The sequence below is a fragment of the Medicago sativa genome, chromosome 5, assembly GCF_051527215.1.
Source record: "Medicago sativa cultivar Bolivia chromosome 5, Bolivia_mono, whole genome shotgun sequence".
Lineage (NCBI taxonomy): Eukaryota > Viridiplantae > Streptophyta > Magnoliopsida > Fabales > Fabaceae > Medicago > Medicago sativa.
In genome coordinates, this window is record NC_140753.1 from 80109731 (window position 1) to 80137363 (window position 27633).

Below are 27633 nucleotides of genomic sequence, written 5' to 3' on the forward strand. Positions count from 1 at the left end.
CTAATCAAACCACAACTTAACATGCTTACTATCTTATCCTTAATCATGTGCGAAGATAACATGCTTCGCGTCTTATCATCTAGGGATTCTTGCTAACTATCTAGTTCTCGACGACTAAGTCGAGGCTCTAGTTTCCCTTGCTTCAAGTATATCTTACTACCCCATTCATGACATATTTCTCTCATATGTTATGTTTTACTACCTTGTTAAATACTTGCCCTCGCAAGAGATTTAATTGAAAAACCTATGCATTGGGGTTTAGTTATGAAGGTTTTACATTTATAAAAGTTTACGTGAGAGAAAGCCGAACCGGAGCATGACAAACAGGCGAGACGAGCGAACAGGGCAGCAGCCACCATTCACTCGCCTCGCGAGCAAGCTTACTCGCAGTGGCGAGTAGCTACTCGCAGTGGCGAGCAACCACCCCCATTCGACTCTTCCTGCTCGCCTCGCGAGCTCTGTACTCGCAGTGGCGAGTTAGTGCTGTTCAGGACCTGCACAAAAGTAGTTTTAAGCCAAAAATCATCATCACTAAGTGTCCCAAGGCATATGACATCTCTAGTGGTCATAGGAAACCTGAAAAACAGTCTGGAAGCAAGCATTCACAAGCATAGCAAGCATAACAAAGAAAAGGGCAACATAACACTAGATAAAAACCCTAGAATTTCATAGTTTTCATAACATTCTAGCATGACATAAACATAATCCCAAAGGGTGGGAAATCTATCTATGGAACTCACCTAATCAAGTTCTTGAAGCATCACAAAGTTCCAAGCCCATTCAAGCCAAAACCCTAGCTTTTCTCCCTTTTTGCTTCCTTGCTCAAACCATTCAAACTTGTCATCCTTTTCTTGCAAACCAAGACACCATTCCAAGCTCAAAACCATACTCCAACATTACCATCAAACACATATTCAAAACTTGAAATCAAAAGGAATTCTTGGTAAGGAAGGATAGAGATATTAATCCACTCAAACTTAATATTATTACCTTGATCATGTGGAGGCCATACCTTGTACCAATTTAGAAACCATCTTCACCATACATCAAACCCTAGTTTTCCAATCTCTTCTTCAAAAGGAGAAATAGAAGAATCAAACACAATACACACTTCCTTAATCTTAAGTGACCATAAAGGAACAAGTTGGGAACTTACCATGTGAGGATGGAGTGTCATGAAAGATTGGTGAAGAGAGAAAGAGATTCCAACAAAACTATAGCTTCTTGAGAGGTGATAGGGAAGGAATCAAGCATAATACAAGCTTCCCTTAACTTATAATATTCATGGAGGGACATACTTTAGAAGCTTGCCATGGGAGGAAGAAGATTTGAAAAGGATGATGGAGAGAATGAGAGGATGTTGGCGTGAAAGAAGAGAGGGAAGGGATAGAAGTTCCCAACTTCAACCCTAGAGAGAGAAAGAAAAAGGATTATGAAGATATTTTTGGTTCCAAAACATATAAATATCCTTTTCCGTGAAATTACCATTATGCCCTTGCCTTGAACGTGTTTAAATCCGACACTGATACTTAATCCGTATTATGCTAACATGTCATAAAATATTTTCCAGTAACTTACTTTTCCATAATTTAATTCCTCTGGCACGATTGACTGGTAATATACCGATGCTGACAGGCGGGATATTACATTCTACCCCCCTTAAAAAAATTTCGTCCTCGAAATTTAGAGACTGACTACCAATCATCATGACAAAAACTTACCATTTATGGTCTGGGCCATACATTTCTTATTCATACATATCCAAAAAGTTCATCATTGTTTGTTTTTCGTCCTGTTTCTCGATTCACATACATAAGCATATAGCTTCCTTGTTATTAATACCACTCTTACATAGGGTTATCTTAGTACATCATGATTCAGAACTTACCTTGCTACACATAGATGTATTATTATATCGGACTCGTATCTTACCCGATTAGCATGAACCATTCATAAAGATGTCTTATCATAAACATGAACACTCAGGATTTGCCTTTTAACTGGAGTCCTACCGAAAACCAGGTTTGCCCTGCAGTGCTTACTTGTAACTTTGAATCATCTTTCCATGCATACATAATCTTATCAGCTGAACGTATATTTCCTACATCAGTTTACTTACTGTACTTCTAGACATATGCTTCTTACTTGTATTACTCATGTAAATGATTTCATGAATCTTTTATCTCTTTTCAGAACCTTAGGAAATTTTTCGACTTCATTGCAATCTCATTGCATTCTTATCGCATCCAAACTAATGGGTAACTCATATTGCCTGACCTGAAAAAAATGAAATCAACTAGCCACTTCATCTGACAATCTAAAAACCAACGTTGCGGTTCACATGCTTTTGAAACTTTCTAACATATCCATTTGCACATACATCGTATACTCTTAATACACTTCCGCGTATCCTACATGATATTGACTTCATACAAATATTGTCGTTCCAATAGCATGGGCATTCTTTCAAGTGACGTCTCTTGTTAAATGATAACGATACGTGTTCTAAAATCTTTCTTAAAGAAATTTTTCTTAAACTTTGGTATTCGGGTTCTTGGAACAAATGTACACATGACTAAAAAAAGGTTTTATCATTTCCAAAACTGATTGTGTAATGGTACCACAGAACCACCAGACGAGTTTCTATATTTTGAAAAAGATTTAACGATTCGACCCAAACTTGTCCAAGACAAGTTGGTTCTGAAGCTTGTACGTCTTAAGTGAGATTACTTACGACGTATCTTATCAGTTTTGAAAATGTAAAATTCCGTGAGTTTAAAATAAACATCGTTCCCAAGTTCCTTAATACCAATCTTAGCTTTTAAAAGTTATAAAACCATGGCTTGACATATCTTAACAAGTATCGTTTTCACCCAACAAGCATTGCATACAAGAGTATGAATCTCATTACACATCACTCAAAAGTTACTTCTCTATCATGATTACATGCTTGACTTCGAAGATAAATTTCCTCCCTTGTCTAACCAATATACATACTCGCAATTCCGCTTACATCTCTGTAGGAAAATCTTTGGACCTCACATGTTTTCCAATATCCATCATTCATACATCCTAATAAATTCATAAATGGCAACTCTTGTCTTTCTCATCTTACTTAAGTAAAGTCACATACTTAAAACTTTTACCTTAGTCAACGTTGTCTATATGGACATCCATACTTACTTATCACATCGAGAACTCCTCGCTTGCCTTATGGTGCTTCCTTATTAAACTTGCGTTACCAACCGATCATTCTTTCATAATAACCTCCATACTTCATGATTAACAATTAGCTTCCATGGCGCTACTCTGATTCCCACCGGTTGGCTTAAACCATTACTCTATCCGTTAGAGCGATTGAGACTTCACATTTCTGCTTACCACTTGATTACTAACTTCTTGAGATCTTCCATGTTGCGACCAACGTCACAACCTTACACTTGTCTTGTAAATTCAAATCTCATGATAACTTATCTTATACTCATAATACTTGACTTGGGGGTAAACCTTACGTTTTTACTGGTTGCATTTACCATTCACATCATACTTGAACTTGTTTCCAAGCAACTCGAACTCCTTTGATAAACTCATCTAACATTTGAACATATCTTTCTTGAAGATATAGCCTTGTACCTTCGCATTCTCGCATACCATATTTTGCTTAATCATACCAATGCTTGCTCGTTGATTTTTCTTTTAAGGAAAACTTCGTAAACTAACGCACGGGTCATTGACGTTGATGATTTTCTACTTTATAAATATATTGAGTTTAGGCCCCGACCATCGCTTCGGGAATCATAGAACGAGTTGATAACACATACGTGTCACCAAACCTAGACTCTAATGAGTCTAGCCCGCTCTACGAGTGTCGTAGCAACCCGGTTCCTAGAAAATCTCCTATGAATTTTCAAAATGTCAACTTCAATCACCCATATGCACAAATCTTTCTAAAATTATTTAAACTTTATGATTCAACATCATATCGAGCCTTAGCAAGTCTATTAAGCAAAACATAGATTCGAGAGATACGTCATAATTCTGAGAACCTTGCGATTTCTCATAACTTTGTTCCGCTTTAACTTCTTACTTCATACCTCATGCATAAACATCTGTGACTTTCCTTCTAAACACCGGAACTTCTATACTCTTGATCTTGGCTTGTTCTTGACTCTTGACACATTAACTTCCAAAGTTACCATAAACCGTATCGATTTCGTTGATAGTTGCCCATGCCTTTTCCCTTGAAAATCTTAGGTTATGATATGCATTCCTCACTTGATGTCATAAAAGATTTTCATCACATAAAAGATTATTGTGAAGAAATCTCCCCACTAGTCATTGCAAACCATAGGAACGAATTGGTAGATTTCATAAAAACGGAAATTTTCGTCCCAGGCTTGCTACTGGTGAGATTCTCCAACTCTATTTTTTAGAACATTCTTTGCATGAAAATATTTTTTTTTTTTCAAGTAACCAATGCTCATCATTCATTCCTAGCATCATGAAATATTCTATAACATATGCATGACAACATCAACTTTTTTTTCGACACAATTCTCGGCACGTCGGAAATCTATGCCTTAATCCTGATTACATAAAATTTTCTCTTGAATCCTTAATTTCCTCCACTACGAATAGCTTACTTCTTTACGTTGCCACTTACGCAACTTGACAAACCTTCATGTTCTTAAATTCATTTACATATTGCTATTCCTGAGAACCCGCTGACTCCGTCAACTTATGTCGACTTCTCACTATCTTGTAACCTTATACTGACATTCCAGAATATCATAAACCCGTTCCAACAACAACTCTTACCCGACATTGTCGGAACGTTCATTCTTAACATGACCTGATATTCCCGGAGGATTCAAACTTCTACTTGAATAGTTCACCGGCCACCTTTTGGCACGATCAAACTTCTTTATCACATACTTCATTCCTCATGGGTCCTATTCAGCTCTCAGGCATCCATTCTAATTGTTGAATGCTAAATTGAGTTGATCAGGCTCAACTAACATCAACAAATAGAAAATTTACCCGGAACCCAATGGTCCCACTACCTTAGTTGTAATTTAATGACCCAAGGCACGATCTGAATCGACCTGCTCTGATACCAAATGTAACACCCATACTAGACGTATCTAGAAAGTCTAGCACGTGCGTTTAATTTAGTACTGGATACATTAAAATATACAACATGAAAATTTCGAATGAATTTACATACAACAAAACGCGTTCGTGCAATAACAAATACAACATATCTTATCTATATAACTTTAGTACATCCTTGAAATCCATATTCTCCATGCTCCGGGTACGAACGAGCTCTTGCTGAAAGTCCATCCGGCTAATACCTTGACGTCCACCTTGATATCTGAAACAAATAAGGATTGGGATGAGACATAATGTCTCAGTGAGTTCCCCTAAATCCTAGGCTATAGGCAACCTCGAGGGGAAACCTACGGTCACCACGTGTCTACATTACAACCTGACGGTTGATTATACGTGTGTGGGGACTTGCATACTTAGACGGTAGTGCATACTAGAGCCGTCATAGTTTTATCTTAACTTGTTATAGGCTTCACTTCCTATACGTGTCATGGCGGTCGAGGGGAAGTCTAAAACCGCATTGCCAAGAATACACTCTATGTACCAAGGCCTAAACATAACATAATCATGGCACGATTCTAAACCGGACGATTAGGGGAAACCTAAGATCGTCATCGGTATCATGTTCTTTACTTGTTCTATTCCATGCCTTGTACTTATCATGTAGCATCTAATGCTCTTATTCTTAAACATAAACTTGCATGGATTCACTCTTGCATAATCATGGGCATAACATAATCATAATCATATCATACATAAACGTATCTAAGTTCATTAATTATTATGTTAGCGTTGAACAAACAATTATCTTGGTTCATTTTACGGATAGTCCCGGGTGGAGTAACCCCGAGATCAATCCCATACATGACCGATGTACGTACATCGGACTCCCTCGGTGTCGTGCGGGTCCCTTGCGGCTTAAACCGTTCCCCTTAGGTCGAGAACCACCCGTATCCCCCTAGCGTGGATAACAAGAGACACGAGCACCTACGTCTTGCTTATTTCAGTGACATGCGGGTCCCTTACGGCTTGAATCGTTCCCCTTAGATCGAGAACCTCATGTATCCCCCTGATGTGGATAGCAAGAGACATGCCACCTACTTATTAGTCATGGTCTTGTCGTATACATAAATTAAACATGTACATACTTGATCGTTTACCTCGGAACCTTAATCGAACCGATTAGTGGTAAACTCTTACTTGTTCATATACATAACTAATCATGGTGGAGTGATTGACTAATCAAACCACAACTTAACATGCTTACTATCTTATCCTTAATCATGTGCGAAGATAACATGCTTCGCGTCTTATCATCTAGGGATTCTTGCTAACTATCTAGTTCTCGACGACTAAGTCGAGGCTCTAGTTTCCCTTGCTTCAAGTATATCTTACTACCCCATTCATGACATATTTCTCTCATATGTTATGTTTTACTACCTTGTTAAATACTTGCCCTCGCAAGAGATTTAATTGAAAAACCTATGCATTGGGGTTTAGTTATGAAGGTTTTACATTTATAAAAGTTTACGTGAGAGAAAGCCGAACCGGAGCATGACAAACAGGCGAGACGAGCGAACAGGGCAGCAGCCACCATTCACTCGCCTCGCGAGCAAGCTTACTCGCAGTGGCGAGTAGCTACTCGCAGTGGCGAGCAACCACCCCCATTCGACTCTTCCTGCTCGCCTCGCGAGCTCTGTACTCGCAGTGGCGAGTTAGTGCTGTTCAGGACCTGCACAAAAGTAGTTTTAAGCCAAAAATCATCATCACTAAGTGTCCCAAGGCATATGACATCTCTAGTGGTCATAGGAAACCTGAAAAACAGTCTGGAAGCAAGCATTCACAAGCATAGCAAGCATAACAAAGAAAAGGGCAACATAACACTAGATAAAAACCCTAGAATTTCATAGTTTTCATAACATTCTAGCATGACATAAACATAATCCCAAAGGGTGGGAAATCTATCTATGGAACTCACCTAATCAAGTTCTTGAAGCATCACAAAGTTCCAAGCCCATTCAAGCCAAAACCCTAGCTTTTCTCCCTTTTTGCTTCCTTGCTCAAACCATTCAAACTTGTCATCCTTTTCTTGCAAACCAAGACACCATTCCAAGCTCAAAACCATACTCCAACATTACCATCAAACACATATTCAAAACTTGAAATCAAAAGGAATTCTTGGTAAGGAAGGATAGAGATATTAATCCACTCAAACTTAATATTATTACCTTGATCATGTGGAGGCCATACCTTGTACCAATTTAGAAACCATCTTCACCATACATCAAACCCTAGTTTTCCAATCTCTTCTTCAAAAGGAGAAAATAGAAGAATCAAACACAATACACACTTCCTTAATCTTAAGTGACCATAAAGGAACAAGTTGGGAACTTACCATGTGAGGATGGAGTGTCATGAAAGATTGGTGAAGAGAGAAAGAGATTCCAACAAAACTATAGCTTCTTGAGAGGTGATAGGGAAGAAATCAAGCATAATACAAGCTTCCCTTAACTTATAATATTCATGGAGGGACATACTTTAGAAGCTTGCCATGGGAGGAAGAAGATTTGAAAAGGATGATGGAGAGAAGGAGAGGATGTTGGCGTGAAAGAAGAGAGGGAAGGGAGAGAAGTTCCCAACTTCAACCCTAGAGAGAGAAAGAAAAAGGATTATGAAGATATTTTTGGTTCCAAAACATATAAATATCCTTTTCCGTGAAATTACCATTATGCCCTTGCCTTGAACGTGTTTAAATCCGACACTGATACTTAATCCGTATTATGCTGACATGTCATAAAATATTTTCCAGTAACTTACTTTTCCATAATTTAATTCCTCTGGCACGATTGACTGGTAATATACCGATGCTGACAGGCGGAATATTACAGAACCTTCCCTAAAAAAAAAATAAGCCTTAAACCAAAAAAAAATCGGAATTGCTTAATAGCTAAAAAAAAAAATATTTCAAGACCTTTCCTCTAAAATCGCAAAAACCGTTAAATAGATTTCACCATTTTTTTTAATGAATTTCGTTGAATTGTTAAATATTTATTTTAGGAAAGAAAAAAAATCGGATACTTTGTTTTAGGACAGAAAAAAATTGGAATTGGAGGTATTTAATTTGAATTGAAAACGTATCATTAATGAATATCAAAAATATGATTTCAGTTGATTCTATTTAGTGGACTAGCTAAAATAAACGTTAAACCTTCTCTAAAAAAAAATAAGCCTTAAACCAAAAAAAAATCGAATTGCTTAATAACTAAAAAAAAAAAAAATTTCAAGACCTTTCCTCTAAAATCACAAAAACCATTAAACATGCATATTCAATGTACTTAAAAGTGAGATTTCCGTGTTATTTTCTTTGATTCAATTTGATTAAAAGTAATAATTTTATTAATGCATATTCAATGTACTTCCGTTTTTCTTTTTCTTTACTAAAATAAAAATTGAACAGTTTAATGAAATTTCTTCGACAAAAAAAAACAGTTTAATGAAATAAAAATGTGAATAATATTTGTTTTATGACTATTAGTTTTTAAGATTATATTCTTTGTGGTAAATTATAAATTTGATAATCTTTTTAATAGGTTAAGATTATATCTTTGTGAAATAAAAATGTGAATAATATTTTTTTTGTGTGAAGGAAACATGATTTTATTTGATCTAAATGTGAATACATATTATTTAATGCCGTGAAATTTCATTAAACTAATACTCATATCATAATAGAGAAATTTCATTTTTCTTTATTATAAACATTTACCTTACATCAAATAAAAAGTACACATGGCACATTCACATTGTCCATTGCATTTAATGTTTTTTATCAACCAATTAGAATGGATTATGACTCATAATTTTTTTCTTAGCCAATCAAAATAGATCATGAATCATTTAGTTTTTATGAGCCAATCAAAATTGATCATGACATGATTTTTTTTCTATATATAGACAATTTGTTTTTCATTATCTTCATCTACCATCTTCCTCTCATAAAATAAAAGATATTTTGTGTCCATAATTTAGGTTTCGAGTATACTTTATATGATTGTTTTTCATTGTGGTTGTATTTATGTGCTTTTTGTTATAGCATGTAGGTGTGAAAATTCTTTATTTATTTCCTTCATTTTTTTTATCCAGGGTTCCTTTTTTTTTTTCCTTCTAATTAACTATTTGCATTTTCGGGGTAACAAAATTCATGCTATTGTATGAAGAAATATGATCTACAAATTTGAGAAGGATTTGAAAGAAAGGAAAGGTCTACTTTGGTGTTGCGCTACAAATCTTGGATCTTATCGAACAACGAAACATGACTACAAACAAAATTTTAGTTTAACACAAAAGTGAAATTATGCGGAGTGAATAGTGTACCTTCAGATATTTCAGTTCAGATATTGATTTGATGTTTCTTATTATGTCATTTATATGTATAATACTTTTATTTTGTTCGGGTTAGTTTTTTCATCACAACATTATTTTCGTTCTTAAGGAGGTAGTACAATCTATTTGGAGGCTTTGATAAACTTTTTTTTTTTAAAGAATGAGGCTTTGATAAACTTGATCATTTGTTATTTATACAAGTACAAAAAAGCAACCATTTTTAGAAAACGCCAATATTGTTTTAAACAATTGTAAATTTGAAACAATTAATTGGACTCAAGTGGTTAATGAGCTCTACTAAAAGATGAATTATTTAAGAAAACTTGAGTTCGCTTATTTTATGAAATAATTTTTGTTAAGACTTTAATTTCCTCTTTGCTCGAATTACTCGAGTCCTTTTCCTCTAGGACCGGAGGGTTAACCCCAACAACAAAAAAACATATTAGATTTTTTCCACTATATTTTTAAACAAAACTCTGAATAACAAGACTATGGCTAATTGGTCCCCTCAAAAGAAATATAAATTAATTTAGGCTTAAATGTGACCGTCCTTTTGTTTCTAAATGATACACATAAATGTATCAATCATGCAAGATAAATGTCTTTTGTTACTAAATGATTAATGATACACATAAATGCATCAATCATGCAAGATAAATATGGAAGCTATTTGTTTGACCAAATAAATGAAGGATATTATTATGAATGTGTTATGAATAATTGAAAAAGACATTTGTAATTTATATGTGTCATCACTTACTCCCTCCATCCCTATATAACCACCCTTTTATTATAGACAAATGGTGCTTACATATAGTAACGGAGGGAGTATATTATAAGTCATTCAAATGTTAACATATGTCAATGATAATTTTCAAGCCAAACAGATTCAAACAATTTAAAAAGGAACAAGATGTAAAAAAAATAGCATTTATCTACAATATTCTTTTCTTTTTTTTTCGAATATTACAAGTTTTTTTATGGTATATCAATGTATGCAACAAAATAATAGTAAATGCAAAAAAAAAAAATCAAAACCGTGTATATTAATATATATGTTCTTTGCTAAAACCATTTATTATTATTGAATGAATGTATATGTTTTTTTTTTGCTAACGAATTTTTTATTTTTTTTGTTACTGCTAACGAATGAATATGCATGTTTGAACCCAAAAAAGTAGTATAGAATATGAAGGGCCTACACATTTAAGAAAAAAAATCGTATACTATCTATAAAAATGATTGAAATGAGCTTTCAAAACCTCTAAAAAGGTAGTAATGTAAAAAGAGAAATGATAGCAACACACATTTTAACACACACTTTTCACCATACTTTTTTTATTGGTTGCATTTCGCACGGGTTCCACGAAATCATGTGAGACCCATATAAATTTGGTTGAACTCAAGTGAGTTTTAACTAAACAAAAGAGTGTGTTAAAAAATGTATATTAAAATGTGTGTTGCTAGCATTCCACATTGTGCAAAAGGAATGAAATTATTTTAAATGAAAACCGGTAAAGATTATTGTCCCCTTTTTCTTATTTGATTTCTTCAATTTAATTGCAATCAACATTTGGTCTTCACATTTGTCAACAAAAAAAAATTTGCCAATCATAGACATTGATAAATTCAAGTGTACATATTTTCCAAATGGAAAGGAATTATTTAGGAAAAACCTTGAATAGAATTATATCATGAGAATAAAAGTTGGAAATTAATATATTTTAATGTTTTCATAACAATAAAAAATAGCACAAGAATGGGTTTGGGCCCTCTTTTGTAACAAAAAAAAAATAGCACAAGAAAAAAGCGCACCATACAAGTATGTTCCTTTTTTTACTCATATAAACATACTATCTTTTCCCCTAAAAAAACATATTCGTTTTTTTTAATAATTTTATTTAGGTGAGATTTTTTTTGGTCAATATCTCTCTTTATTTAGGTGAGTGTTGAGTCCAAACTCAAGGATCAAAAATATATTATAAACGTATATATGTATTTGTCAAAAAAAAAAGTATATATGTATTATCCATCGAGAATGTCCTAACGCTGGTATTGAGAATTGTTCTCACACTTTAATGGGGGTAGGAGTCAATTTATTATTAACTAAATCAACATATATCGACAATATAAGCACATTCTCGATCACACTACAAATCTTTATCTTTTTATCTTTATCTTTATAATAACTATTTGTCTTAAATTACATATAAAGTACACATGACGGTCTCTCATTTCCTACCTCATTTAATGCTATGATATTTCATTTTTATAAAACAAAATATTCAAATATATTTAAAATTGTCCATGATGATTATGGTACCATTCTAAATTAAATGTTTTTATATAGCATTTACACAAAAAATCAATTATGTCTATATTTGTTTTTTTGGGTCAAGTTATGCCCATATATGTTAATTGTGGGCGTTTACTACTTTGTTTAATAAATGTCTTTCAAGTGGTACTAACATGTTTTCCTAATTCAACTTCCAATTTATGGATCTCTCCCATTTAGTATCAAAAACATATATTCTTGCTCAATGAAGATTTGGTTCAACTGTCGTGAGTTTAGCTTTTACCGCTAACGTGAAAACTTCTTGATGGGTGGTACGTAAGTATCTCGATTAGAGCTCGATAAATCTCAAAATCTATCCTAATTCAGATGAGTCCTTGGAGTCTGACTCACTAAACTTTCACTTATAAAAAATAAATAAATTAAAAATAACAAGTTTATTTTGTGAGAAAAACGTCCGCAATGCAAAATATATTCTTTTATTTTTTTCAAATGTATTTGGTAGTTTTGAATATGTCCACCAACAAGCATATTTTTCTTTTGGTGAATTTTAATGGAATGCTTACTAACAAGTATATATACATCATCGTTCATAAAAAAAAAAAAAATACACATCATCGTGAATATAGATATTTTCTTCAATTTGATGTAAATATGATTTATTTTCAATTTAAATGACTGAATAAGTATACCACTTCTTCTTACGACCACACCCTTTAATTAAGGGAATGTTTAATATAACGTTTCATTTTACCATTTCTTTTTTACTTAATTAAAAAAATATCACATCATTTAAAATGTTAAATAAATATGTAATTTATTAGCTCAAGTAACACATCAATATTTTTCCATGGTTAATTTCCAGCAAATACCAAAAGTCTTCTCATGGATAATCGCATTAAGCTAAGAGTAACCACAAAGATGAAATTGACAGCACATCTCCGTCCTAATCTTTAAAGCACTAGGTATATAAGTCATCTCATTTATATGTTTCTCACCACATACTCTTGCATCCAATATGAAGTTTTAACTCATATATGACATATTAACATATCTCCTTTATGTGTGAGACATTGTACATTTGTAATATGGTAACATAACCAAATAAGATTAGAGAAAACATATCATGCTATAAAAGTGGGTTGGTGGTGATTTAATGGATGAACGTTTTTATTCTTTTCATTCATGAGAAGAGAGAAAGTAAATTAGAAAAAGAAATAAGACAAAAAAGCAATTCAAACATGAGAGAGATGATAAGGAAAAAAAGAAATGTTTGTGCTTTGTCGGTGAGAGTATATAGAATAGAGTAAATTCATGGTGATTTACAGGTTTGTTGAAGGAGTTCGAAATTTTTTAATATATATTTTACCAAAAAATTAAACTAAATAAAAAAATGTCATTTTGTTTTAATAATAAATATAACAACCCTTTATTTTGTCAAATTAGCAAAACACATGCAATTTCCCATTGTCAAATCCAACCAAAGATCAAAAGTAAATGAATTTGAAATAATAGAGGTTGAATAAAAGATATAGCATGAAAGTGAATAACAACCAATAACTAAAATTTAAGATGAAAAATTAACAAATGTCATCCAATACCTAACAAAGCAGTTTATCATAATCTTGGGATAATGTTCGGACTTTCAGATGAGCCTACATTGAGTTAGATCATCATATTAGGTCAAAAGCAACCATATAAGTGAGATTGCCACACCACATCTTCACAAAAAATATTAAGTCATTAGGTATATGTGTCATCTCACTTATATGTTGTTCAAAATCTATTATTTTATCCAATGTAGAACGTCAACTCACACTTGATACATTAACATATGTTAATCAAGTGTGTGACTATCCACATCCGTAAATATGTGACATAGTCAAATAAGGTCAATCGGAGGCACATCATGTTCAAAAAGGTAGTTTGATAGTGATTTCATGGAGGCAAGTTTATGTTTATTTATTTCATGATAGTGGAGAAAGGAAATTAAAAAGAAAAAAAATAGAATACGAAAAAGGAATTTGAACATGATAAAAATGATTAGGAAAAAAATATATGTAGCATGCTTTATCCAAAAAATTATTGGGAATAAACAGAGTTGTCGGTAATTATATGAGTTTGTTGAAGGGGTTGATGATTTTTAGGTAATTATTTTACCAAAAAATTAGACTTAATTAACAAAGCGTCACGTCATTTTCAAATGTCTAATAAGCATGTGCTTTGTCAACTAGCAAAACACATTTGCATCTGCATTTTTCCATTGTAACATCCCACTAAAGACCAATAGTAAAGTAATTTTAAATGATAAAGGTTGAATAAAAAAAATGGCATGAGAGCGAATGACATCCAAAAACTATATTTAAGTTAAAAAATATATAAAAAAAATGACATCTAAACACCAGCAAAATAGTTCATCTTAATGTTGGGACGACACAGGGAGCCTATATTGTGTTTGATCCTCATATTATGCAAAACAATCACACAATGGAGACTGACACCACATATCGACTTAAAATATCTAATGAGCATGTATTTTTTTCAACTCAGCATAACACTTCTACATTTTTCAATTCTTAGATCCCACCAAAGAATAAAAGTAAAATGATTTAAAATAATAGATATTGAATAAAAAAAACAGCATCAAAGCAAATGACATCTCTAAATTATAAATTTTAAGATGAAAAAATTTAATAAATGATATCCAAAACTAACTAAATAGTTCATCATAATATTGTGTCTTCTAAGGGAGCCTATTTTTTTTTTATATATAATCAGATTAGGCTAAGATCAACCACAAAAGTAAGATTCACACCACATCTTCATCTAAAATCTTAAGACATTATGTACATAAGTTATCTCACTTATATTTTCCTCACCATTTACCATTGAATTCAATGTGAAACTTTAACTCACATATGACACATTAAAATCTCTCTTAAATGTGAGACTTTTTGCATGTGTATATGCAATATGGTGACATATCCAAATTATAAGGACAAACTGAGACCTAACATGAAAAAGGAATTTTTTACATGAGATAGATGGTAAGGAAAACAAGTAAGCGGTGTGTGCTTTAACCTTTAAAGTATAGCAAATGGATTGAGTTGCTTGCAATTTTGTAGGTATGTTGAAGGATTAGAAGATTTTGAGGTAATTATTTTACGAAAAAAATAGACTCAATTAAAAAACGTCACATCATTTTAAAATTTCTAATAAATATATATTTTTGTAAACTCAAAATAATACATTTATCTTTTTTCATTATCAGAATTCACAAAAGACCAAAGTCAAAGAATTTGAAATAAGGAATGTTGAATAAAAAAACAATGAACGTGAATGAAATTCAATAACTAAAATTTAAGATAAAAAAGTTAAACAAATGACATATAAAAACTAACAAAACAGTTCATCATGATTTTGGGACTTCTAGAGGATTCTGCATAGAGTTTGATCACCATCTTAGATTAAGAGAAACCTCCCAAGTTAGATTGATATCATATCTTCGTTGTTTTATCTTGGTTTTTCGGATGTCAAACATTGATTACGTTTGAACCTTTTTAACCTTTGATATCTCATTTTTTCTTGGGAAGGGAAAAAATAAGCAAAACCCTTGAGAATCGAGGTCCGGGAGTTGTTTTCGCTACGGGAAGGTGTTAGGCACCCATAACGACTATAGTAACCTATAGGAACCGTCTTTACTTTCTAAGCGCGCTTTATTTTTAAATGCTATTTGCAAAATGATATTTACACCTAAGAGTTTACTAAGTGAAGAATTGGAGGGAGAAGAATGTTTGAAATTTTATTTTATTTGAATTGAAGGAATTTTGATTCCTTGCCTACGTACCCTTTTAAGGGATCAAATCCACCGTAGTTCTCTTGCAAAAAATGTTTTCGTTTTTTGTTGGTTGATTTTAAGTTTGAAAATTGGAATTTTGAAGAATGGAGATTGAGAGGCCTTAAAGGCATGAGATTTAAGAAAAAAAAGTGGGGTTTGATTAGTTATTTTTTGGAAAAAAGTCAAGTATGATTAATTTTCATTGAAATTTGATTAAGAAAATAAAGAGAAACTACAATGGGATTTTGATCCCAAGGTTTATTTAGAAAATGATTTGAGTGATATCGTTCATATTTTTTGGAAAAAAGATTTTTGGCTAAGTTCTAAAGCTCCTAGACATACATCTAAACATACATTCCCTAAACATACATCTAAGGCATCCATGTGATGAGTGTGCATGTGTCGGTGCTTGTGTCGGTGTACATCATTAGAGTCCATTGTCTTTTATATATGCCCTAGTTTACATTCTATGGTCTTGCAAGAAAAGTAAATGGCATGAAAGTAATATTACAAGTCCCTAATTTTTACATTCTAAGCCTTGGTAAAAATTAAAGTGCAAGAAATTAAAGTGTGAGATGAGGAATGCTTATGGATGAATGAAACATGAAATGAAATGGTTAGTAGGACAAGGCATAATGGCATGAAAATTATAAGCAAAATGAACATTAAACAAAGTAGCAAAACTTGAAAAAAAAAAGTGTTTAAACTCTTAGCAAAATAAGCCTAAAATTCATCATGATAACAAGACAAGTGTGTGACTTATACTTCCCATATTATGACAATGTTCAAAGATTCTTATCACAATCAACAAAATGAGAATTATAAGAACACATTCAAGTCAAAGAACCATGGTATATTTTAGGCATATTTGGCATCTAATTTCACAAACAAATATTTACAAGACTTGTAAAACAAGCAAACACAAACACTACATCCACATACAGTAAAAAAACACTTCAAAACAGCAAGAAACTCATTACCACTTCTTACTTCACAACTCAAGATCATGTATCATGATTAGGGATCAAGAACATGCATTTTCCGCAAGCTTTTTATTATAGAACATCACAAAATAGCAAGAAAACATCACATTACTTTTTGTCAATTTTTATCATGCAAAATCATCACACAAATATCACACAACTAACAAGAAATATACATGAAATTTCTTAGGATTTTTAAAAGATTTTTTTTAGACTCAAGAGCATGCAAAACTTCACAACTTTTAGCAAAATTAGTGAACAATTAGCAAGAAATACTACATACACTTTCTCTCAAATTTTAACACATAACAACATCACAAAAAATATCAAGAAAATTGTCAAGAACAAATAGGAATTTTTTAGGAATTTTTAAAGGATTTTTAGACTCAAAAATATACAAAAATTCACAAATTTAAACAAATTAACAAGAAATACTACATATATTTTCCTCAGGCTTTGACACATAAAGACATCACAAAAAGATCAAGAGAAATATCAAGAACATCTGAAAAATTTTATGGAATTTTTGTAAGAGTTTTAGGCAAGGCAGGGGGTGTAGAAAGCAAGAAATGGTGTTAAAATAGCAAGAAATTGCAAGAAAATGTAATTTGCACAGAAAAGAAGCCCCAGGCCCAAGGGGAACTGGATCTTGGATAATCCAAACGCACTTGGGGTGTTGGATTGATCCAGATCAAGCTAAAACTAGATCAACCGGTGCACACACCTGGTTAAGTGGTGAACCAGACTGGTTCAAATGAACCGGTCTGGTTCAAGCTCCTATATAAAAGCAGAAGAGGCCGGTTTTTTCATTATAAACCCTAATTTCTCTCTCTTCCTTTCAGATTCTCTCGTCTTCTCTCATCTTCTCTCGTCTTCTCTCAGAGGCTTATGGTTTTTTACTTCGATCTACTCATTTTCTAACCCTAATCATAAATCTAACACTGATTTTCACAGATAACACCTGAATCAACGTAGATCTAAAGACTTCGCTACAGTTTTGAAATTATTTTTTTAGGTTTTCAATCTTTTCGAGTGAAACTCTTCGAAAGCCTGAAGATCTATGTTGATTCGTTCTTGTAACTTGTTCTTGGAAAAGGACGATGATATTTGAGTGTTACCTGAAAATTTTATTGGAGATTTTAGATGAAGATCTTCGGAAAACTTGAGTCCTGATACGTTCTTGATGCTTCTGGTAAGCTTTGAAGCCGAAAACACATTGGTTCTTGATCTTCCTCTTCTTTTTACCGATTCAATTTCTCTTTGATTTCTCTCCTTCTCTTCTCTAACTTTCTTCTTTGTGATCGTACGGGAACGCCATCGTTTTGGTGAGCTCGTACTAGAATTGCAGGGAAAAGTGATTCAGTGATGAAGATTCAATTGAATCTCTGAGAATCGCGAAGAGCTTCACTTGATTTCGCTTTGAATTTGGTCCTGGAAAATTTAGGGTTTGTGATTGTTCCCTCGTGTTCTTGATTTGATTCTGAGTTTTGGTTGTTCTGTGATGGATTGTTGTGAATTGATGTGTTTTGGTGCTGAATTGATGAGGATTTGGTATGAATTGAGTTCGGTTAGGGTTAGAATTGGGGATGAACACTCATGGTGTTCATACCAATTTCTGGAAATCTTTGGCGTTTGATCTCTGAGGAGATGAGAGAGAAATGGACTTGTGTTTGTTGAGTTGGCGGTTAGAGAATGGATCTGTGTACTGTTGCATTGATGACACAGCCTTATATAGGCTGACATGTGGACCTCTGAGCCAATGTGTGACTGCCACGTATCTTGGACCATACTTGGACTAAAATCTGGACCTTGAGGACTTCCCTGCAATTTTGAAAATTAAAAGGGTCAATCTGCAAATAACTAAAAGGACTAAAAAAAGAAACTGGACAAAATATGGACTGTTCTGCAATTATTAAAAGAAAAGGACTTAAAAATAAATTCGAAACAAAAAAAGGACTTGGATGCAATTATTAGAAATTTGAGGACTTAAAAAAAATTAAAAATAAAATTGGACTAAAAATTGGTAAATTTGACTAAACGTAAAGTGAAACGATTAAAAATAACAAAACGGACTAAAACGAACCAACTACTTAAATGAGGTACTTTAAAGTAACCTCTCTCTGCCAAAATTTCGTATGAAAAGACCAAAATGCCCCTAGGGACTAAAACGACTCAAAATGACTCAAATGCAATTTTAAAATGGTTTTTGACATGGAATTAAAGCAAGAGCTTATACAAGCAAAATTAAAAGACTCAGAGACAATTTTTAGGGATTAAACAGGATTTTAACACAGGAAACGACTGAAATGCCCCTAGGGGCTAAACTGACTCAAAATGACTTCAACTGTGATTTTTGAAATAGATTTTAATATGAGATTGAAACAAGGACTTATTCAAACCAATTTGAAAAGACTCAAACAACTTTTAAAGACTTAAAAATGAGTTTTTTGCAAATAATATTGAAATAAAATGCAGAGAAAGATGCAATTGATCAGAGACAAATTCAAATGACTTGAAATGCAAGAAAAGAATTGAGCTAGTATTTTTAGGTCCAAAATTAGGGTATAACATTTGTCCAAAACCTTTAGGCATCAGGAGTCATCTCACTTATATGATGTTCAAAATCTATTATTCCATCCAATACAGAACTTTAATACACACTTGATAAATTATCATTCAACTATCCACCTCCGTAATTACATGACATATTTAAATATGGTCAATTGAAATCAGAAAATGTTCAAAAATTTTGGTTGGCGGTGATTTCATGGAGAGGGGTTTAGGTTTCTTTCTTCCATGAAAAGAAATAAAGAAAATTAAAAGCAATAAAAAAAATCGAAAAAGGAATTGAAACACAAGGGAAGATAGGCGAAAGAAAATAAGTATTGTGCATTTTTTTGTGAGAGTATAGAGAATAGTGTGAGTTGCTGGGTATTTTATGGGTTGGTTGAAGGAGTCCGAGATTTTTGGGTAATTACTTTACCAAAAAATTAGATTCAATTAAACAAACGTCACATGATTTTTTTTAAGGAAAACGTTACATGATTTTAAATTGTCTAATAAGCATATATTTTTGTCAACTCAGCATAACACATCGACAATTTACCATTTTCACCTGCCACAAAAGTCCAAAAGTGAATAAATTGAAATAATAGACATTGAATTGAAAAAAAAAAAACATATGGAAGAGAATGTCATATAAAAACTAAACTTTAAGATAAAAATAAACAAATGACATCCAAAAACTAAAAAAACGGTTGATAACAATATTGTGATTTTCGCATAATCCTACATTGAGTTTGATCATCTCAACATACAAAGAGAATCCACACAAGTGAGTTTGACACCACAGCTTAACCTAAACCTTAAGAAATTATGTATATGGATCATATCACTTATATGTTGCTCAACATCTACCCTCACATCCAATGTGGAACTTTAGCTCACACTCGACACATCAACGTATCTCACTTAAGTATAAGACTTTCTGCAGCTGACATCTGTCACTGGGATTCACCCATGCTCATTCGCAAAATCAAACTGAGTTATAATATCATCGTTGGACCTTATGGAAAGAGCGAACACTGGTGCGGATCTACTCATTAGACATAGAGCAACCACATAAATGAGAATAATACATCTTCATCCAATATTTTAATTACGGCGAAATTCTAGCCCGTGCTTGGCACGGGTGTCCATACTAGTAGTAGTAATGAGGAGGGTTAACAACACACTCATTCCAACACACATTATTTACTTTTACTTGACCACAAACATAAATAAAATTAAAAGATAAAATAATTTAAGAATGTGACTGAATAGTTGATTTATTTTATTTTTTGAAAGATGGCGTACCGAAACATTTTTTATTTGTGCCCAAATAATTTTCATGTAATTTGATTAGTTGAAAATTCATTAATTAGTTAATGTGAAAAGAAAAGGAGAGAAAAGAAAAGAAAACCCTTGTTCCTTTACCGGTAGCTGGGCAGGAATCCATTACCCTAGTTTGTTGGCCGTCACACGCACCGATGGCACTCTCAACCTTTTTAAAATCCGGTCGGAGGCTGGTAAAAAATAAAACAAATTCCGGTCGGAGCCTCACCCTCTCCACACACCACCGCCATGGAAGGATACGCCGAACAAACGTTATTGCTGAACCAGAAAACAACGTCATGAAAGAATTTTGTATGCTATCTGTTGACACTCTTCGCGGATTCACCTACAACTATCAGGTCCGTCCTTATTTCATTCAAATACGTGTTTTGCATGATTTTATAAGACACTCTCAAATAAGTTCGACATTGTATTGTATGAAAGACGCTACTTTGATACCCTCGTTGTTTTTTCTGGCTGGAAATAGAACTTTTTCCAGTCATGTAGGGATCCATTTCAAACTAAGACGAGTGTTTCCTTGATCACATTTCCATTGTTGGCTTCAAGTTTGATGCTTGCTTTTTTGTATAAAGAGAAGTACATGGATGAGATCACACCTCCACTATTTGAGAGCTGGTGCAAGGAATATGGAAAAGTATATTCTTCCGAAAAAGAGAAGCATTACAGATTCAAAGTCTTCAAAAATAATTATGCTAAGATTATTCGCCACAACCTAATTAAGACCCCTTATAAAGACGAAATAGGCCTTAATGGAAACGTGGACTTAACCAGTGAAGAATTTTTTAAAATTCATCGCAACAAAGGCTATTACGTTGATGAAGAGGAATATCGATTTTAAAAGACCCTTGGTTTTGAAAAAAACTTAGTCATTGGTATATTTGTTGGACAACATTTAATAACATTATGTCTGGAGTACTTTTATTTTATGTTTGTAGTACCTTTATTTTGTGTTCATGTATTGTTTATATCGCCTTTTATACTTATGAATTGCAGTTCCATGGCTGTTTAAAAGTTGGGTTTGTATCAAAATGGATTTGTCTTATGCATGGATACAATGTTATTGTGAATCATTTTCTTTTCATGTTAACTATTACATGGTGTTAAAATTAATGGAAGAAAATGGAGAACCAATGTCAAAGTAACTTTCGTGCTAAAACATGTATCTGAGCATGTAATTGATGCTAAATTGATTCGAATAATTTAACAGGTGGCTAAGAGTTAATGTTTAGTAGTAATCAGAAGGCCAAGCATATATAAAAAAAAGTTAGTTCCTTTATGAAGTTAACCTCTCATTAGATTATACTTCACTTCTAATAATATAAAGTATTTTGGTTTGGATGAGACTTCATTCAATAAATTTCTATGGATCAATCTATAAAAGTTGTTGATTAATACAAAATTAGATATGCCACTGTTAGACTAGTCAGGCGGCATATTGTGTGCGATCCCGCTTTGCTTTATAAATAATGATTATGTATGGCCTGATTCTGTCAACGTCAAAAAAATTGTAGTTGTTCATATACTATAGCATGAAGTCTGTTGCTAATTTGAAAATATGGCCTGATTATATATGGCCCAATTACACTTTTTTATACTGACTTACTTTTTTTCTTTGCTAATTTGAATTCTGTATGTGATTATTCTGTTGTTTTTATAGAAAAGTCATTTGAATAACTGTTAATACTAACTTCATTGATAATCTAGAGGGTAATAACACTTTTGTCATTTTAATAATTTCATTTCACGCCTTTAGATTTTGCAAATTTCTGACAATATGTTTTGAAATTATGACTTGATGATTTGTGAACCAGCAAAATTACCATTGATAGCTAATATACATGTTATATAATATGGCAGGGATGGACAACGGTCGGATTCGGACGGTTTTGGGTTGGAAATCACGGTTTCGATCGGTTTTGCGGATGGAAAAACTCAGCCCATTCCCGTCCGCAGGTGTACACGGTTATGTCGGTTCACGGTTTGATCGGGTATCGGTTTTGGTGGGTGGGTTAAATCGGTTACCAATCAATAAAACATTATAACTTCGCAAGGGAAGAAAAACTGAAACTCAGTACCAGAAAGACACAACAGTCTTCAATATATTTAAAAAATAGATGTAGAAGAAACATAGAAGAGGGAAAGAAATCAGACCAGATGGAAAATGGTGAAGGGATAGAGAGAGAAAAGAAAATTGAATGGTTCTTGCTTACCAGTTACAGCAAATCAATTTCATGATTATAGGAAAGGGATTGTAGTTTCTGGTTTAGAACCGGTAAAGACTAAGAGATGAGATGAGATGATGGAGAGAGAAACCAATTGATATACTCCCTCCGTTTTAAAATGAGTGTCGCTTAAAAAAAGTTGTTTTAAAATGAATGTCACTTTCGGTTTTCAATGCAATAATAATTTTTTTCTTTTCAATTGTACCATTCAATTAATACTAGGGAAAATTACATTTACCTCCCTTGAGGTTTCATTAAAAGACACTCAAACCCCCTCTAGTTTTAAATATGGTATTAACCTCCCTTAATTTATTTTTTAGGAGACACTTTTCCCCCTTAAACAAACGTCTGTTAGTTCACGGAATAAACTTCACAATTGAATTTCCAAAAGCTAAAAGAAAAACTCTCCTTCAATTGATTTGTCAAAAGATAGGTTTTTCTAGCATAAATTTCTCATGTTTCAAATAGTTTTCTAGATCTCTCTTCATTCAGCTTTTCGATTACGATTGTCTTTATCCGATCTGTACTTTTCTTTTTCTCACTTTCTCTGTTTTTTACATCCAGAAGCCATTGTCTTGTTCACACAGAAGCCGAGGGAATCTCGCTAAATTAACATCCCTAACCCAAATTATGTTCTTATCTTGTTCTCTCAAGCTCCTCTATCTATTTTTATTCTCAGAGGGAAACAATTAAGTCCGTTGGTTGACCAAAGTTGAGGTATGTGATAAACTGATTCTCCAATTTTATGCATTTTGAGATATTGTAATTGGAGCATAAGGTGTTTGTTGATTTGTCAAATTGAATTTTTTTTTCTCTTCAGTGTCATCAAGAATATTGGCATCATCAAGCATTATATTGGTGGAGCTGGAAGGGGACTATGATAATGTCATTAACGAGCATAGGTGTTTGAGTAAAAACAAATGTAGAATATGGTCTCTCATATGTTCCAATTTTTGATGATTGATGTGTTAGAAGTTGGAAATGTAATTGTGTTGGGATTTAATTCTATGTAGAGCAGTAAACATTGTGTTGTAATATTTAATTTTGAATTAATGAAGAGGATTTTGTGTTCACCATGTATTTATTGGAATTTTATTTTGAATCATGTTTTCAATTTTCTTTTGAATCATATGCTCTAAATTTGATAGTAAAAAAAAGCTGGCCAAGCAAATTTGCTTATAGTTAACCAATTCACTAAGCATGGCCTAATAATTTACTTATGATAGTCCACAAAACTCAGCAAAAACGCAGCGTATGACCGTACACAAAACTCAGCAAGAACACACCGTATGACCGTCCGCAAAACTCAGCAAAAACACACCCTATGATAGTCCGCAAAACTTAGCAAAAACGCAACATGACAGTCTGCAAAATATGTCGTCCAATCCGCAAAAAATGTAGCAGACGACAGTCCTAAAAACTCAGAAAATGTACCAGAAAACCAAATTGAAAGAAAGGCTAATTCGTTAACATGAATATTAGCTTGTCAAGAAACGATATTTCAATAAACTGCATCAGATTACAAATTTGTCAATGAAATATTAATGTATGCCACGTTATCAAAATGAAATATTAATGTATGCCACGTTATCAAAAATTTGTCACCGGACAATTTAGATTACAAATCACCCCAATATTTAATACAAATCACTCCAAAGGGTTATATGTCTTAATCTTATATGTTTTTCCATCTGGTGTAGGAGAGGCATGAATGCGCCAACAACAACCATCTGAAGCACATTTAGCAGTTACTCGAGACTTCTCATTTTTAATTCTCTTGATCTCAAATCCCTCTTGTATAACAAAATCTCTAAGGGCGGCTCTAAACTCATTCACATCACCAAACAATAAACCAGCCTCTAACTTCACTTTTCCATTAGATTCATGAGCAAATAACTTTCCTTTCATGCCTCGATCAATATAAATTGACACCTTATCGTCGTCCGAATTATCAAAAGTAGCAACATCATGTTTTTCTTCAAAATCACTAAGCTCATCATTACTATTCTCATTTCTTCTTTCTTCCTCATTTGCAAGGCTAGACATTGAATCAGTTTCTTCTCCTTCACTTTGTTCAGATTCATTACTAATTTTCCATTCATCATCAGACTCACTAATCACTATTTCAGGGACTGCTCCAGTAATTTCACTATCATCAAAATTCAATGGTGTAACATACAAATGAATATTGATGCAGTTACTATTTAGCTTGAACATGTCAAGTACATGAGAATCAGTTTTAATCGGATTTCTTAAATGACTACCCGGATGACAAAATGAAATGGAAAATGGCAGACCTTTATCCTTGCACCAGTTGGGTACATCCAACAACTTACAAATATCGTCTACCAAATCAAAATACGAGTAACGATCACGACCGACGTCTTTTAATTGAAAGATCACTTCCCCAACATAGTGTACAAGCAGATGCACACATCCAGAGTCAGGTTTATCATGCTCATAATTCTCCATTAGTTACCCTCCACACCTGAAACTTTACGTAGAAAACAAAATTAGGCTTTGGGTCCAAGAATGATGAGAAATCAACAAAGAACAAAGTATTAAATTAACCTGTTAAAAATCCAAGCAAAGATACAACGGAAAGTGATGATTGTGCCGGAAACAAACTGTTGAAAGAACTAAGTGCACCAGATGGTTTTTTACTTTTTAGCGTTAATCAAAACTATAATAGGGACAAAACAAAGTATGAAGAACATAAAGAAACAATATACAAGAGTAAACGTTTCAGAGAAAAGTAACCAGAAGTTGTAAAGTTTGAGAGATAGATAGTGGGAAGGTATGGCTTTTCATGTTTCTGGGCATGTTTCTTGTGAAAATTTACGTAGGGAAATGGATTGTTGTTTTTGAGACAAACATAGGTTTTCCAATCGTTAACTTATGACTAACAGAGTTAACCTAAGGGAGGTGGATGTTTTTCCCAAACTAGAGGGGGTGTGAATGTCTTTTAATGAAACCTCAGGGGAGGTAAATGTAATTTTCCCATAATACTATGTTACACTACTTCCAAAGTATTATTTTTTCTTTAATGAAAAACAAACTAATACTCCCTCCGTTTCAAAATGAGTGTCGCTTTAGCAAAAAAAATTGTTTCAAAATGAGTGTCACTTTCAGTTTCCAATGCAATAATAACTTTTTCTTTTCAATTATACCCTCCAATTAATACTCTGCACACTACTTCCAAAGTATTACTTTTAAAACTAACCAATAGTTAATAAGGATAATTTGGTAAAATAATCATTCTGTTTCTTTTAATCATTGCATTTCTTAATATGTGTGTAAACACCTAAAACGACACTCATTTTGAAACGGAGGGAGTAGTTGATTAGGATAATTTGGTAAAATTATTATGACATTTGACTACTTTATTCCATTCCTTAAGCTGTGTGCAATTGGCTAAAGCGACGCTCATTTTAAAACGGATGGAGTAATAAGTTGGAATAGGAAATTCTTTTTTAAGATACTCCCTCCGTCTCACAATAATTGTCTCTTTACCATTTTTTCTTTTTCTTAAAATAATTGTCACTTTAGAATACCAATGCATCATTTATTATTTTTTTCCATTATTATACCTTTATTTATTGAATCTCATCCAACTTAACTACTCAACTAACTACAATTAATAAGGATGTTTTAGTAAATGATACTAATTTTACCATCAAAATCAACACAACTAATCATTTTCTTAATAACCGTGCATAAACCTTAAACGACTATTATTTAGAGACGAAGGGAGTAGATAGTTGACTACAAGTGTAAAATTAATGATAGTAATATTTATTTATTACTCACCTAAATGTTACGAAGGGAGTATATTTATTTGTATCAGCTTAAACAAAAGATATTACTGGGTCGGTCGGTTATGGATTCCGTTGGGTCTATAAATATGAGGAAATTTTACCCTGTACCCATACACTTATACTTCCATTCCTGCATTTTACACAAACTTCCTATTATACCCTCCTATATAAACATAACAGTAAGCTGATTAATATTTTTTCTCTTAAATCTTGAAACAAGCTGTCCCGTTTTGCACTCAACTGTTGAGTTTTCGGGTGTGTCTTTTGTTGCCGGAAAATGCAAACAATCGTTGCCGGTTTATGTTCGGAAACGCTCGAGCATGCGGAAAATTCATATCCTTCTTTCGGGTTAATTCTGTTTGTTTGGAAACTTATACTGGGCTTTTCAGATTCGATCGGTTGCTTAGAAATTTCAGATTGGTGGGTTCAGAGATCTCTATTTCGATCTGATATATATAAATCTCTGACTGGATTTTACGGTTTCAATTTGTTGTTCATCGGAAAATTATAATATTTAATTTCGATATGTTGCTTAAGAAAACTATAATTTGTTTTTGCTTTTGGCATCTGTCCACCATGATTCGACCAATTACTTTTTAATCAGACTCTTATCTCATCTAATTGCCTTTAAACTCACCATACGTTTTATAACTTTTTATGCTACTGGAATATGTTACAATTCCAGAAATGTGCTATTTGAGGTTTCCGTACGTAGGTTCTCACACAGAAAACAATATCAAGAGTTTTCCAGTTTTATTCTAGGGATAAATAAACATTAGTTTTGTGAAAAATCATGCCAAAAGGAACTGATTTTTGGAGTATTCCGGGAAGAAGAAAAAAATGATGTAGGGGTGAACTCTGAACTCACAAAAGATGAAAGTGAGGGTGAAAATTAAGGTTTAAAAAATTAAATGATAAAAGGGTAATGCTGTTGTTTGTTTTGAATCATCCCAAGAACTCCAGCATCTGTGATTTTCTTCTTCTTCAAATCTGCACTTTCTGCTGTTGTTTGTTTTGCTGCAGCTGCTGGTTCTTCATACCCTTCTTTGACGAACTCTAACACGTCCAAAGATTTGAACAAAGTCTCCAT

At 33.0% G+C, this 27633-nt stretch overlaps 1 protein-coding gene and 1 long non-coding RNA gene across 2 annotated transcripts; both read right to left on the reverse strand.

The window, feature by feature from the left end:
• Nucleotides 1–7121: 7121 nt before the first annotated feature.
• LOC146925543 (uncharacterized) lies at nucleotides 7122–7923 on the reverse strand. Its single transcript, XR_015011056.1, has 3 exons — nucleotides 7508–7923; nucleotides 7341–7421; nucleotides 7122–7195 (listed from the first exon to the last, which is right to left on the reverse strand). It is a non-coding gene; the product is annotated as an uncharacterized LOC146925543 (long non-coding RNA).
• A 16342-nt stretch (nucleotides 7924–24265) lies between these two features.
• LOC146925544 (uncharacterized) lies at nucleotides 24266–25725 on the reverse strand. Its single transcript, XM_085711023.1, has 2 exons — nucleotides 25297–25725; nucleotides 24266–25213 (listed from the first exon to the last, which is right to left on the reverse strand). Exon 2 carries the CDS (start codon nucleotides 25195–25197, stop codon nucleotides 24373–24375), a length of 825 nt encoding a protein of 274 aa, XP_085567149.1. The 5' UTR covers nucleotides 25198–25213; nucleotides 25297–25725; the 3' UTR covers nucleotides 24266–24372.
• Nucleotides 25726–27633: the final 1908 nt, after the last annotated feature.

Excerpts from the sequence above, each read along its gene's own strand:
- LOC146925544 (XM_085711023.1), bottom strand. The coding sequence starts at position 25,197 with ATGGAGAATTATGAGCATGATAAACCTGACTCTGGATGTGTGCATCTG.